Source organism: Oculina patagonica, chromosome 4 (assembly GCF_052425735.1).
Source record: "Oculina patagonica isolate OP01 chromosome 4, crgOcupat, whole genome shotgun sequence".
In the NCBI taxonomy this organism is placed as follows: domain Eukaryota; kingdom Metazoa; phylum Cnidaria; class Anthozoa; order Scleractinia; family Oculinidae; genus Oculina; species Oculina patagonica.
In genome coordinates, this window is record NC_135761.1 from 30426385 (window position 1) to 30440582 (window position 14198).

The following is a 14198-nucleotide window of genomic DNA, read 5'->3' on the forward strand; positions in this document are numbered from 1 at the left end:
CCGACTACTATGAGCCAGTTCGCCGAATAAGACCGACTATTAGGACGGCCGAAGAGTGCCGACTGCAATGACCGAGCTAATCAGAGTCGAGGCACATGGGGGTAAAAGAAAACTGAAAATAATCCACGGCCGACCAAACACCAGTGGAACTTATTTGTTCTCGGTTTTGGAAAAGGTCAGTTAAAAAAAACAGTTTTGATTATTTACAAGTAAGTCGCCATGGAGTATAAAACTGTTTGAACTGAACAGACTCTCTGTTGCAAACGTTGCGGTGTTTTGTAAATCCTCGTGAATAGATCCGAAGCGTTTCAAGTTTTTTAGAAATCACATGAGCGCTGTGCATACAAGCGTTGCTTCGGCAGCTTCTAGCAAAGAAACACACAGGCACACATCATCAGCAACAAATACAATTTTATTCATGAAATAAACTTAATCTTAAATATCAAGAGCTGTTGTTACGTCCCCGAAGAAGCGATAGACAGTAAAAGTTTTTGACCGAGGGTTACGCGCTTGAAACATTTTTAAATAATTATAAATATTTAAAGCGCCATTTCTCATCGGTTCAGTAGCACTTAAAACAGTTTAAAGCTGTTAACTACAAATAGTTATTTTAAATCTTAAATATCTAAGCTAAATTATGAAATTAAAAAATAATAATAAAAGAAATGTATTTAAAATTGCAAATTCTGACTATAAAATTAGTCCTTTTTTCCGGGTTGAGGGGGGGGGGGGGGGGGGGCTGGCAGTCGTTTCATAGAGTTGGAGCTCAGAGTACCAGGCAAGGAACGGCCGCCTTAACTTTTAAGATTGTTTTCAAACAGAACGGACGTTGTATCCACTGTTCACAAAGTATACCGCTTCAGTTTGTCAAAAACAATCGTTTTGCTCTGATGGTTCGGGTAAGAGGAGCATTTTTCCAATCTCAGCCGGAACAAGACCGGCATTTATCGACAAATGTCACCAGTCGCATATTAAATCGCTAAATAAGTCTTGTTCTGAGTAAATATCGAGCACTTCGTCGAAACCATAAAGCAACCACGATTAAAAAGGCAACAGAAAAAACGAAACAAGCAAATAAATATGGAGAGCTTTGTGTCTTCTCTAAAGTCCGCGATAAAACTGAAAACAAATAGAAAAAACAAAAAGCGTTAGTAATCAATTCATTTTTCGCAATTTTGAGATAGATATCAGCGAAAACTCTAACTTATACCTCCACAAGGATAGGATGGGGTGTAAAATTGATTAGCATAACCTAGTGACCAACTATTTGGCAAACTAGTAATCTGATTGGCTACGCACGGGCGGTGTAAATTTCAATGGACTGCCATGGGAAGGAGCGCGCACAAGTAAAATTGCCGAAATCACAAACCAAAACTTTAACTAAACCACTTTCACTGATCCTTTTGTTGAATAGATAGGTGTTTGGGTTATGCTAAAGCAATTGGACGGCTCGCTCTCGGTTTCTACCCTCGAGCCTGCCGTCTAAGTGTTAACCATCGACGGCTGAGCTCAAGATATTTCAGATACGCCTTAGTCTTGGTAAATTTAATAATAACTCAAGCTTTCTCTTAAGTTGAGCTCTTGTTTGTGAGCACACAACAGAATTAAATCAGATCGGGTTTGGTTAAAAACAAAATACTTCACTAACCATTGTAAATTCGAAAATCATACCTGATTTATTGGGGTCCACAACTGTTGAACCAACACCCGTAATACTCCGCACCATGTGATTGTACTAAAAAAAAAGAGAGTAAAACAATTGAACAAAGCTTTCATTTGTGGTTTCGTTTTATGTTCCTAAGGTAAAAAAAGGTAAAGCAACTTTATTTATACACGGTTTGTGTTTAAAGCTAGAAGCTTGTGGGGCCGTGTATATGAAACAAATACTGAACAAATATAATCTATTAAATAAACATAACATGGTTAAAAATCCCAACTGGCAGGAGGCAGACCAGTTGGCTATTCACAAGCATGACCGAGGATTTGAACTCGGGATGACCGAGAACAAATCCAGATAGTGGTCAGAACGGGACTTGAACCCGGGACCTCCGGATTTCAAGTCCGGCGCTCTAACCACTCGGCCACGCTGCCTCCTGTACTAAGCCACCCCATTCGTCCCCCATTCTCGTCCCTCTGAGCCGGCAGAGCCTGGGGCACGAGGAACAAAGGCCCGAGAGAGGCATCTGAGATATATCGAGCCCAGGGCCTTCTCCGCGACGATTTTCAGAATCGCGGCTTGAAAAGTGGAGAAGATCCTGGTGACGAGGTTGTCTGAAATACCAACAGAAAATGCCATACTGATGACGTGGAACAAGTGAGATCCAGATAGCGTCCCTGACTGGTCAAACACAGACGACCAAGGTTGACAATCCTAGACAGATTAAGAATGCTCACCTGATCAGTAACGTAGATAATTTTTCTTTTATGGTCAAAAGTCAGTCCTGTGGGATGAAAGAACTTGGCCTGTTTGCCGACTCCATCTCTGTAGCCTTCAGTACCACCGGCCAGCGTTCTTACTTCACCTGTAAATTAAAACAACTCTCGTGACATAATTTTTTTTCTATTTTAAAAAAATTCTTTAAGACCTTGTACAGGTCGGAGCATACCGTTTCAGCAACCCACCCAACAAGTTTACTAAGCCGAGGGCAACGTAAGACAATAGCGAAGCGCGCGAGATCTAAAAATAGAATGCAAATGTTATACCTCTCGAGGCTCAGAAAACATCAGCGTGTTCTCAAAGGAAATAGAGGGGAATCTAGGCGAAGTTTTTGCGCCATTCCGGTTTGTTTGTCTGAGTCTTGTCTGGGTCATGACGTCACTCGCGCGCTTCACTATTCTATACAATCAATTGCGATAAACCAAAGGCCTTGAAGTCGTCGTTATTCTGAAACTTTTACGAACTGAAATGTTACTCTAACTCATACACTTACCTGTTGGAGTAACAATTCTTACGGCATTGCTGTCCTAAAAAGAATTTAAAAGCAATTTGTTATTAAGCTTCTAATAGAAATCTGCATAAAGAGACTTGAAGTGGCGACATACGACTTAGAAACCACATAAGATCACTGTTGAAATATTAAAGCAGTTTTGAGTCATTGCCACATTTCTTGTACATTTTCTAATATTTTTGCAGCAGCTCCGAGAAAATGTCCATTTAATAATCAAATCTACAACTGAACTTTCACATCATACTCACAAACTCAACAACGTATAGAATGTTATGATCCGTGTCAAAGTACACTCCCTCAGGGTAATTAAACCTCGCTTCTTTTCCAACACCGTCCTTGAATCCTTCTCTTCCACCACCAGCAAGCGTTTTTACTTGGCCTAGAAAAAGAACATTAACCGTTAGTCGTGTAGCAAGCCGTGCTTGCAAACGAACGTAAACGAATGCACACGAAGGCAAACCGACGCGTGCGAATGTACGTGAATGCATCTAGCGCACACGTGACACATGAATTGAAACAAACGGACCAACGTACGTATACGGACAATGTTGACTGGGTGGGAAGTCTTAACTGTAGGTTAACACCTTGTTATTTGTACCTAATTATTAGAGACATCATTTGCAGAAAAAAAAATCACCTAAAAGACCTGCGACTAATCAACAATCAATGTCTATATAAAAATACAGTAAAAATAATAACAATTTACCAGTATTTACGTCCACTGCGCGAATGACATGGTTATACTGGGAAGAATAATATACAAACATTAGAAATTATTAAAAACTAGCCATGGTATATTGTAATTCCTGAGTTTTGATTGGTTAACAGGCCATGGTATATGGTATACTGACAAAAGTATATCATTTTAATACTCTGTATACAACTTCACCCCCCCCCCCCCCCCCCCCCACCACCCACGGATAAATGGCTATCCAGTCGAAAGCGTACTCTGTTTGGCCAACATTTACTGGGTAGACTCTAGATAGCAGTTTGTCAAGTTGATAGCGCTATCTACTCTTTGAACAACTGGGGCCTGAACAAAAGGACGGTACTTATGTCACACCAAGGGAAAAAGGCGAAGGCCAAGGAAAAAAAAATAGACAAGAACACTGGATTAAATTGGCTTTCTTTCTCCCGCTTCGGACTTCGTTCTAAAAGGCCCAGTGATGCGGACAACATTTTCATGCAATTTTTCCTGACAATATTGCATTGCAAGTTGATTTGCGTAATTTCGCGTGTAACAAAGTGCGGGAACATGTTGAGTTCAACTTTGTGCAACATGTTGTCGAAAATTACAACACGCGTGCTAATACTCCGAATAACACTTAACAACTTGTATTTCAACGTTGTTGCGTGTCAAGTTGCAAGAAAATGTTGTCCGTATTCTGGGCCTGTCCAAGCAATGTTTCAACACGAGTTATTGGTTAAATTAGAAAGTTACTTAAGCCTGGTTCTCATATGATCGTCCCGATCGTCTCTGTCGCTTCTGTCGCTTCAAAAAGTTTGCTTGCTCCAATCACCTCAGACTTTGCAAACGACAGAAGCGACAGAGACGATCGGGGCGATCATATGAGAACCAGCCTTTAGTCCCCTACATGATCAGCCACGTATAATATCCCAGAATTCACGTCAAGCGAGATCCCTGTTGGATGATAAAATTTAGCCTCTTTTCCGATACCATCTGCAAGCCCCTGGCTACCCCCGACAAATGTTGTAACTTTTCCTGTTAAAAGAAAATGAACGGCCCAAGTTAGCTGCAGTGAAAACTTACAGTAGTGTCTAAAGCAATAAAATGAACGACGGACGCACAGCCTAAAACGACAGAAAGCAAGCCAACAAAATAAAAGAACGTTCGGACGAGTCGACGAAAGCCCGAAGCTATCGAACGAACGAACGAATGAACGAACGGACGAACGGACGAACGAACGAACATACATTTAAATCAACGTACCGTCAGACAACGAAATGATCCTTATTGCATGATTATCCTGCGAAGAATAAACATCATATTTAATGAAATAACTTGACTATAACACGACTTTTTTTATATAATTTCACCCTATTATACTTAACAACTATTCACCCAAGTGGAGGTGGCTAGTGGTGGATATTAACCGAGCCGTAAACAATTAAGTATATGCTAAAACAGTGAGATAATATAGCCCAAAAGGATGATTTTTATAATGTTTAATAGATGAGCAGCAGAGTTTTATCAAGTTTAAAACACGAGGCACAGCCAAGTGTTTTAGACTTGATAAAACACGAACTGCGAATTTATTGAACGGCTTAAAAATCTTCTGATGTAGATCAACTCATTCTTGCACTTATATTTAGATTTGGAGTTATTTTGGCCTAGAAAATTGGACGTAAAGTTTAGCCGTGTCTTTATCAGATATAAAGACACTCATTAAACATTAATTTCTTTTGTACTTTCTTTATGAATTATAAATGAGTTTTTTAAGACTAGTTTATTCCTATCAACGAGTACAGTTTTCGCGTTCGAAATGCTCGGAGGTGAATAACAAAGGATATTCGGAGTTTGAATAGCCAATTAGCGCGCGCCAAAATTGCTATCCACTGTTTGAGTATATACTAATACACGATATTTTCAACAAATTCTTCAGTCACACTTAAAAGAAAGTTTCAAAATTGAAAATGCTTGAAAAGTAAAAAAACGTCTGGCACAAAAAACTCTGAATTATCTCACTGAAATTTGCGTAGATTTTACTCCAAAACCAAACGAGGTAGGCCCGGTTCAAACGCCGTACTTTTCATGAGCCGAACTCAATTCGAATTTGGACCGACCCAAATTGACAAAAGTACGCCTCTTGATTCAGACGCCGTACTTTTTGGCCGTTCCGAGGCCGTTCCTAATACAGTTGCAATAATTGAGGTAAACAGCTGGCAAAATACATTGTAATAATTTATGAATTAGGATCGGCACATGAAAAGTACGGCGTCTGAATCAAAGCCGTTCCAAAGGCGTTCCACAGGCGAAATTCTCGGCCAAGCCAGGCGGGAAGAACGGGTGAGCCGTTCCATATTGAAATAGCCGTTCTAATTTGATTCATACGCCGATCTTTTCATGTACTTAATTCAAGGAATTAGGTTCGGCTCATGAAAAGATCGGCGTCTGAACCGGGCCGTACTCTTGTAATGTTCATCGTGAATATGCTTTAAAACGGCACTAACGAGAAATCAGTACACGATGGAATGAAAAAATTGGGAAAAAAAGCAGGCCTTTCGAATGTAACTGACCGTGTCACTGAGAAACAGCCTCTTTTTCCTGTTGTCAATTTCAAGTTGTTGGGGATTGGTCATCTTGGCTTTGATTCCTACGTCATCGTGGAACCCAGGCTCCCCACTGCCAGCAAACGACGTTACTTGAGCTGAAACGACAATCTTTGGTTTAGCCTCTTTTTTTGTCAGAACAATCAGCTAGCTATTCACCCAATAGTAGTCAAAAGAAGACGTAACTAAACAGAACACACCTGTTTTAAGATCAATTTTTCTTATTCTGTCATTACCCTGTTTTATCAACAAAAGAAACAGTCATATAAATCATCCAACTCTAATGATAAAGCTGTATACAGTCAACTCTCGTTAAAGCGGACACGCTCGGGGCGTCGTTTAGTGTCCGTTATAGCGAGAGTCCGTAATAGCGGGAGTCATTTCCAGTCAAACCTTATTCGCCGGGGATCTGGATTTTGTTCGAATAGCGAGTGTCCGCAATAGCGGGGTGTCCGCAAGGCGAGAGTTGACTGTATTACAAAAACTTTGGGTTATGGGTGAATGAAAGCGAGCCTTATTTTACCTTGCACCTTCCGCCAATTAAAATGGGAAATTTACACCTTTTACAAATCGTTTTTTTGTTGGCCTTTCTCCGTCTTCTTGAAGCAACATGACTTGTTCTATGACGAGTTGACGTCACATCGGTTTGACTCGCAACCTCGATCCCAGCCTTCTCTCATTCCTCCCCCTCCCCTCCCCCCCCCCCCTTTCCTTTTCGTCCTAATCCCACGAGAGAGGAAACAGCTTGGAAACAATCCGCAACGGAGAGAGCATCCCCTTGTGTACTTCCCTTATTAGCAGCTAGTTTTTATGAGGGTGGTGGGGGGTTTTTTTTTTTTTTTTTCCATAGAAGCCCTGGATTAACCCTTCACAGCACAGCACTCAATAGCTTCTTTCTATATCTATTCATTTTAAAATAAGCCACTATATAGAACAAAAACTGACATTTATAAGAAATTGGCCTTTTTTGCTCTGGTTCGAATAAACCATATATATAGACACTGTTATTGTATGTGATTACACTCACACTGTCTGCCACATATAAGACTTTTTCTACTTGATCGATAGCCATTCCTGTAAACAAGAAATACAAATTACTTTAAGTTCAATAAGAACTCCAAAAAATTAAATGAAATCACTAATTTAAGTGACGAGAACCTCTCGTACACGCCGTTGTTCTTTTTCAGTTAGAGGCTTAGAGCGGTTTCACTTGAGTGCCGAAAGTAATTCGCATTTGCTTTTGTTTTGCATTACTTCGCTTGGTGATTGGTTTAAAAATCTCGCGCCACTTTCTAGTCCAATCAGAACTAAAACCAAAACCAATCGTGGCTTGTTCGTACACGTTTTTCCGCGCTTCGTGCCGTCCAAATATATTTGCTGCGAGTTTTGATTGGTTCACTGGATTGTCTATGTCCTTTGTGATTGGCCAAAGTGATTACGCTTTGGTTGTTTTGGTTTTACGACTTGTCTTTGTTAAACCAAGACAATCATGTAACTTTTCGTACTTAACTTCTGATTAGACCAGAAAGTAGCGCGATTTTTTGTCTAGTTAAGCAAAACGAAAGCAAAGGCTAATTATTTATTGTCGACCCTCTAAGGTTTATATACTATTAGTACTAGGAGTAGTTCTCACTAACATTGCCCCCGCTTTTGGCTTATCCTGCTTTGAATTTGATTTTGCAAATGTCGTCTTTTTTGCAGCTTAATTTTACAGGAAAACTTTTCATTAACCGTCCGTCTTTGGACTTGAATTTGTGAAAATATCTTGGATATTCCTGAAGGGGTTTTAAGACAAGTAGTCTTAGTCTAGGGTGTTTTATAGCCATGAGACAACATTTAACAATTAATGCTAATTAGGGAAACTAAACAAAAGGAAACGATGAGACAAGTGTCTAATGGTATCTATTTTTGAGTAATTACTATTTCTTGGTGAAAATAGTCAAGACCTCTTATTCGTTACTACAAGAAAAATGATGATTGTTAAATAATCCCCTCGACCTGTTAACTGTTTTGAATTTTACATGTAATTTTGTCACCTGAAGTATGATGAAACTTCGCGTCCTCGCCTTTTCCATCTTTGTATCCTTGAGCGCCTCCGGCAAGAGTCGTCACTCGACCTATCACGGAAAGGAAACGTCAGTTTTGTACTTAATTTAACCTCTGTGGGTGAGCGTAAATTCAACATGAGACATTAAACCTCAAAAGAAAAGAGATGAACTAAATGCAGAAAATATGAAACAAAATCGAGTTACGCAGGAAAAGAGTAAAACGAATGTTCAATTGTCGCTGTAAAAACAAAAACCTCCTCACCTGTATTGACGTCGATTTTTCGTATACGATCGTTGCTATGAACAGTTTCTGGACAGCCCTATAGAGAGCACAGAAACACAATCTCAAACTATCATGGTCATTGATGACATTAATGAGGAAAATTTAAATAGTAAGATTAGACTCTGAAGTTGGAAGTCTGGGTGAAAATCACGGATTTTGGTCTTATTTTACCTGAATGGAATAAAGTTTTCAGTTCAGTTCAGTTTATCAGTTCAGTTGGGATGTTTAGGACAGAACGCCAACTTTTTAAGCCGTCGTGGTCTCGTTTAGGGGTTTAGGGCCTAGAAAAACTTAGGGCCATAGCGACAGTGATTTCATTTAACCCCTGAAATAATATCTAATAGTTAGTTCGTAACAGTCAAAACTAAACAAAAGAAGGCAATGGAGTCAGTGCCAAATAGTATCTAAAAGTGTAATAACTATTTCACGGGGTTAGCAAAATCACTCAACTAAAATGTATCGTAATTTACTATTTTTAGAACATTTTTTTTATATTTTTATTCATAACACGACTGCATTAGCTCTGTTGTAATTTTTAATCGTGTATTACTATAAATAAATGCTACTGTTACATAAAATAATAAATAAATAAATTACCTTTATTTAGACACGGTAAGAATTAAAGTTATAAGCTTGTGGGGCTGTGTATTCCCGATCGAATTGGAATTTGGAAGTGTTGGTTTTTGTGGAGGGAGGAAAACCGGAGGCAAGGACGAGAACCGACAACAAACTCAACCCACATGTGACACCGGGCCGGAATTGAACCCGGGCCACATTGGTGGGAGGCGAGCGCTCTCACCACTGCGCCATCCCTGATTCCCTGCTACATAATATATACGTTTAGTATATCATTGATAGCGATAATAAGGAAAAATTAACATAACTAATCTTCATACTTACACAGTCAGCCACGTACAGCACATTTTCCTCGGGGTCAAACTCGATACCCCAGGGGTAATTAAACCGGGCATCTGTTCCTATGCCGTCCATTGCAGAAGCTTTGTTATCCACACAATCTGCTTTTCCACCCTCGTGAGCCTTTCCACCCCCGGCTACTGTCTTCACGACACCTGAGGGGAGGGGGGAGAGGAAAAATCACTCGAATGATATCCTTAGTTTCGGAAGTGAAGATGTCTGAGAAATTACTTTTGGGAAAAACCGTTGTCACGGAGATTTCTATACGGACACTGTACGGTGTCCAAACCCGGTAGTGCGTTACAAGGGATCCGCTTTATATTGAGGCGTTGTGTGACAAAAATTACGTGTTGTTTTGCAATTTGCTATTACCCAAACTTCGATAAACTGAACAAAACATTGGGAATAAAAGGCTTAAACACAAGAAAAGGTGCCTCAAATGATAGATAATTGTCTTTCACAAACCATGTTTAGTCATAAGCGCAAAATTACAGGCGAAAAAAAACGAAATGGTTTCGTGTTTCCAAGCTGAAATCAGTTATTCGCATTTCCATAGCAAGCACTTCTAATAATACAATAGAAAAGTTGAAACCAACGGTTACAAAAGTGTTTCACCGTATTTATAAACTCTTTAATAGCGGCGATAATTCGTAAAATACTACACAACCACTAAACAACTAAAACAAGTTGCGATTTCAATTTGATTGTTTCTATTGTGAGTCTCGCACGCGCGAAATTGCGAGATAAATCGATTAACTAGAAGTCAATATAAACACGCATATTTTACGTAAATACTTACCTGGTTCTTGTGCCAAAACTCTTGTGTGTAGAAGAACTATCATTATTCCCAACTGAGCTGAGAACGCCATCTTCCTTGATCTGTGATACGAGCTTCCGTTGTATTCAAGGTATTGCGTTACTTCGCTGTTCGCGTCAGGTTGTTGATATGCAAAACCAACACAATAACATACCGTAATACTCATGTGTTACGTTTTGTTAATAAGCTTTTATATATAACTTATTCTTACTAATTTTCGCGATTTTCGCGATTTCAAAATAATCGCGAAATTTAGTACGCGTGAAAAAAACATTGCGCGAAATTTAAACACGCGAAAATTAATACCATATTTTATATCAAAACAATAAAAATTTTAAATGTTTGAAACTGCAACTATCTACCTTTAAAAGTATCTTTCCGTCTTGTTTTTGACAGCACCCTTCCTCTGATTACTGTTTCGAGCTTGTAAATTAGTTCAAAACCTCTTTAGTACAGTCACTAAAGTTTCCGTTTGCAGGCTCTTCAGTTGTAGTTACATTGAAACAGACCTTTGTGTATTTCCAGTGACGTTCCTTAGGCCCTGTTTATACGTCGCACAATCGTCGAAATTAATTGGGACGAAAATAATTCAAGGACCATTTAGCAATTAAATTCGACGATTGTGCGACGTATAAATCGAATTAGATTCGTCTGGTAAATTAAATTCGTCCAAGACGTTGTATTCGTCTCGGTAGGACGAAAAAAATATCGATAGCGCGTCTTCAGTTTAGACGTCGCACAACAGACGCATCGAATTAAATGCATACATTATCATAATGTATCCCCATTGAGCCCGTGGTAGATTCGTGGAAAGTTTCGTTCATGTCGCATGCGCACAGGCGTCTTCTCGCGTTTTTCGCACGTTGTTGAAGTATGTCGTCGGTTGTGGAGGAAAAATGCCGTCCGCTTGCATAAATTGCAACACGGACCACAAAATATTCATGCATAGCTTGTGGGAGAAGCGTGTGTGTTCGGTTGGAATGTTCGATTGCTAAAGAAAACGAAGAAACGGTGGGATGGGAGGCAAACAAAAGTGTTGGTTACTGTTTGCAGTGTGCCCTGGGGGAGTTTCTGTCACGGTTTTTTTCTCAATGTCGGGTCGAATGTTCTTTAAAATAAAGTTGAATGTTTTTCTTGACACTCGAAACGCTTTCTCGAATCTTCCTTCATCATATGTCGCCCAGACCAATTCCCACCATCATGTATTTCTGATACTGCGACGACAACTCCGGTGACGCTGAACATCTTCATCTTGTAATTGTAACAGCAGACAAATCGATAAACAAACTCGCGCAAGAAACATTTTCTTCATCACTACCAGTGTCAACATTCGACGTCGCAGCTGCCTTCTCTGCTTTCTTTCTCTGGATATTTTCTCCAGCAATAATGCCTTCGAAAACCTCGCCAGGTTGTTGTTGTGTTGAAAAAATTTCGCGATCTCCCGTTAGTTTTTGCGGGAATTATGTCAATTATCCCCGCCACTGGTCAGAAGTGCTGAGGACTCGGGTGAAAGATTAAATTCGGTTGAATTAAATTCGACGTCTAAATCAGGCGGCAATTAACGTCGAATAATCGACGAATTTAATTTGAATTAAATTCGTCTGAATTAAATTCGACGTATAAACAGGGCCTTAGTCTTTGACAACTGATCCATAAACACTGACAAAATCGCAAAATTTAATACACTTTTCCTTTTAAAATTTTTCTTGCAATCGCGAAAATTAATACTCGCGAAATTTGGTTCTCAAATTTTCGCGAAATTAAGTACGCGCGAAAATTAGTAAGAATAAGGTATGTTATATACACAAAAGTTTTCTAATACACAAGGGTTTTGAAAACTGATTTTCTTGTGCAAGTGTTATTCAAATCTGACGTGATTTCCATAGCCAACTTTTAGACTATTTTTTGATTGCACGCAACAAGTATAACTTTCCAACCGTTATCCGACAAAAAAACAGTTTCGAATCGGATTGAATCACATATCAATCTAGTAAAATGGCCCAGCTCACAACGGTCTCTCGTGCTCGTTGGTTAGAGCCCCCCCCCGGTTCTGGGGGGCCTGGTCTTTCCCCCGGGGCTCATTTTTTTTTTTTCTCCCCCCCTCGTGTCGTAAACATCTTTTTATAATTTTGATATCTGTTTTCGTTTTCTCGTAAACCTTTCTTGCAAATTCAAAATCCTACTGTTTTGGCAAAAACCGAAAAGAAAGAAAAGTCTCACCGAAAAACATATAAGAAAAAATATAAGAACACTAGGATTATACACACTTAAGTATATCTCTTAACTACATTTTTTTTACCTGAATTTAGTATCAAAATACGTCTATGGTACACACAGGAAAATATCAGTAAAGACAAAAATGGAACGCATTTTACGGCGAGAGCAGTCCTCTTACCCTCTTCAGTGCAACAAGAAAGTTATTTTCATAAATTTGGTTCATAAAAGTTCAGGTGGTCCACCGCCGCTGATAAAACTTGAAGGTAATTTATGTACTGGAACATTTTACTCTACTTTATACTGACCTGATACCATCGTAATACACCGTTCTTAGTCTGAAATGCCCCTTGAGGTCTGAGAAAAGCTAACAAAGTTCACTTTATAGTCTCTGGATGTTCAACAGTATCTCAGTTAATGTGAGGATCTTTCAGCTAAATGCAGCTGAAGATAAGTTTACAAATTGATTAACAAAGCCGTAAGAACGCTACTTAGCTCTATTTAGATAAACTTTACACACGTTGCTCTTAATTAAAAGCAGCTTAAGGCCGTCAATCCCCGTCATCTTTCGTTTAGAGTGTATTTATCACACCTGCACTCTCTGACACCGTTTTATCGAAGCTTACAAACACAGCGCGGGAGATGTGAATGATTTTCTAAGTTAGAATTGCGCAGTTTTACGACCTCAACTCTGCTTTTTAGATGCTGGATTTTTAGTCGTGTAGCAGCTGAAAGGCGCTGGTGTAGAACAATCACTTGTAAAACGAACTCTCCCTTCGTATTTGCATAGGTTAAGTGATTTTAGCGCGGAAGTTTACACAGCCAGAAGTTGCCGATTTATCGAAAATTGCAATTAAGTTTGTTTATTCTTGGAATTCATACCGATCAAGTCAGCCACTGAATCCGTAAAAGGCGAACATTTGACCATTTGGGTATATAGATGTATCAGTTAAAAGTGCTTTTGAAACAGAGCTTGAATTTCAATTTGCCTCCTAGAAAAAAAAAACTTACAGAAACGTGTGTTTTTGAAAAGGACTGGAAGCCCCAGTGAGCTGGGAAATGGTACACCTGTTGTGACAAAAGCTGCAATTTTCCATTCAACTTTAGAGTCAACTCTTCTTGCTAGTAGAGGCCTCCTTTTTTACTCCTAGCAAATTTTCATACAACGGAAAAGAGCTCTCTGCTAGCAGGGAAAAACCAACGTAGCAGACAGCGACAGTAGCAAGATCAAGATTTTTAAACATATGCCGAAAGTGGCTGTTGTTTTTTCTCGACCTATCATCGAAATCCCGGCTCGATAATATCGGGTAAAAAAGGTGGCTTGAAACGACGGTTTCCAGCATTTTCCAGTACTTAGATTTTGATGTATTAAGATATTAACATCAGCACTATTTGCCACTTGATGCTACAATAATGGTATCCAATTAAAAAAAAAATGTCCATTCATTGGTGAACAAGTCATTATCATTTTTTGGACAAACAGTTATTCAACAGTTATTCATAATAATCTGTTCTAATAATCAGACAATTATAAACTGTTTTCAAGTCAGTTATAGTGTTAACTCAAAAATGAGTCCAGTGACCCTCATTTGCAAAAGTTCTTTTCAAACCTTACATTACTTTCTGTAGTCCCAGTGGCTCTCGCTTTTTTTCTCTCTTCTCAATCGAATAGAAAAAAAAAC

The 14198-nt window shown here is 39.2% G+C and overlaps 1 protein-coding gene across 3 annotated transcripts; it reads right to left on the bottom strand.

Moving 5' to 3' along the window:
* Positions 1-393: 393 nt before the first annotated feature.
* Positions 394-14196, bottom strand: LOC144652268 (NHL repeat-containing protein 2-like). 3 transcript variants are annotated; one of them, XM_078512305.1, is made up of 16 exons: positions 12825-14196; positions 10285-10409; positions 9471-9640; positions 8550-8607; positions 8276-8356; positions 7267-7313; positions 6440-6476; positions 6207-6337; positions 4900-4936; positions 4544-4671; positions 3655-3691; positions 3197-3327; positions 2931-2964; positions 2395-2522; positions 1672-1735; positions 394-1119 (listed from the first exon to the last, which is right to left on the bottom strand). In XM_078512305.1, the coding sequence occupies exons 2-16, from the start codon at positions 10352-10354 to the stop codon at positions 980-982; spliced, it is 1293 nt and encodes a 430-aa protein (XP_078368431.1). In that variant the 5' UTR covers positions 10355-10409; positions 12825-14196; the 3' UTR covers positions 394-979. The 3 variants fall into 3 exon arrangements, with proteins under 3 accessions (XP_078368431.1, XP_078368432.1, XP_078368430.1); XM_078512306.1 differs by lacking the exon at positions 12825-14196 and adding an exon at positions 10665-11636; XM_078512304.1 differs by lacking the exon at positions 12825-14196 and having other exon boundaries at positions 10285-11637.
* Between the last annotated feature and the right edge of the window lie 2 nt (positions 14197-14198).

What these genes read in the sequence shown, in the direction of transcription:
- LOC144652268 (XM_078512304.1), bottom strand. Translation starts at nt 10,468, where the DNA reads ATGAGTATTACGGTATGTTATTGTGTTGGTTTTGCATATCAACAACCT. An exon ending in AGTTTTGGCACAAGAACCAG is followed by an intron (nt 9,641 to 10,284) that starts GTAAGTATTTAC and finishes CCCTCCCCTCAG; the next exon opens with GTGTCGTGAAGACAGTAGCC. An exon ending in GGCTGTTTCTCAGTGACACG is followed by an intron (nt 4,937 to 6,206) that starts GTCAGTTACATT and finishes TATTCTTCGCAG; the next exon opens with GATAATCATGCAATAAGGAT.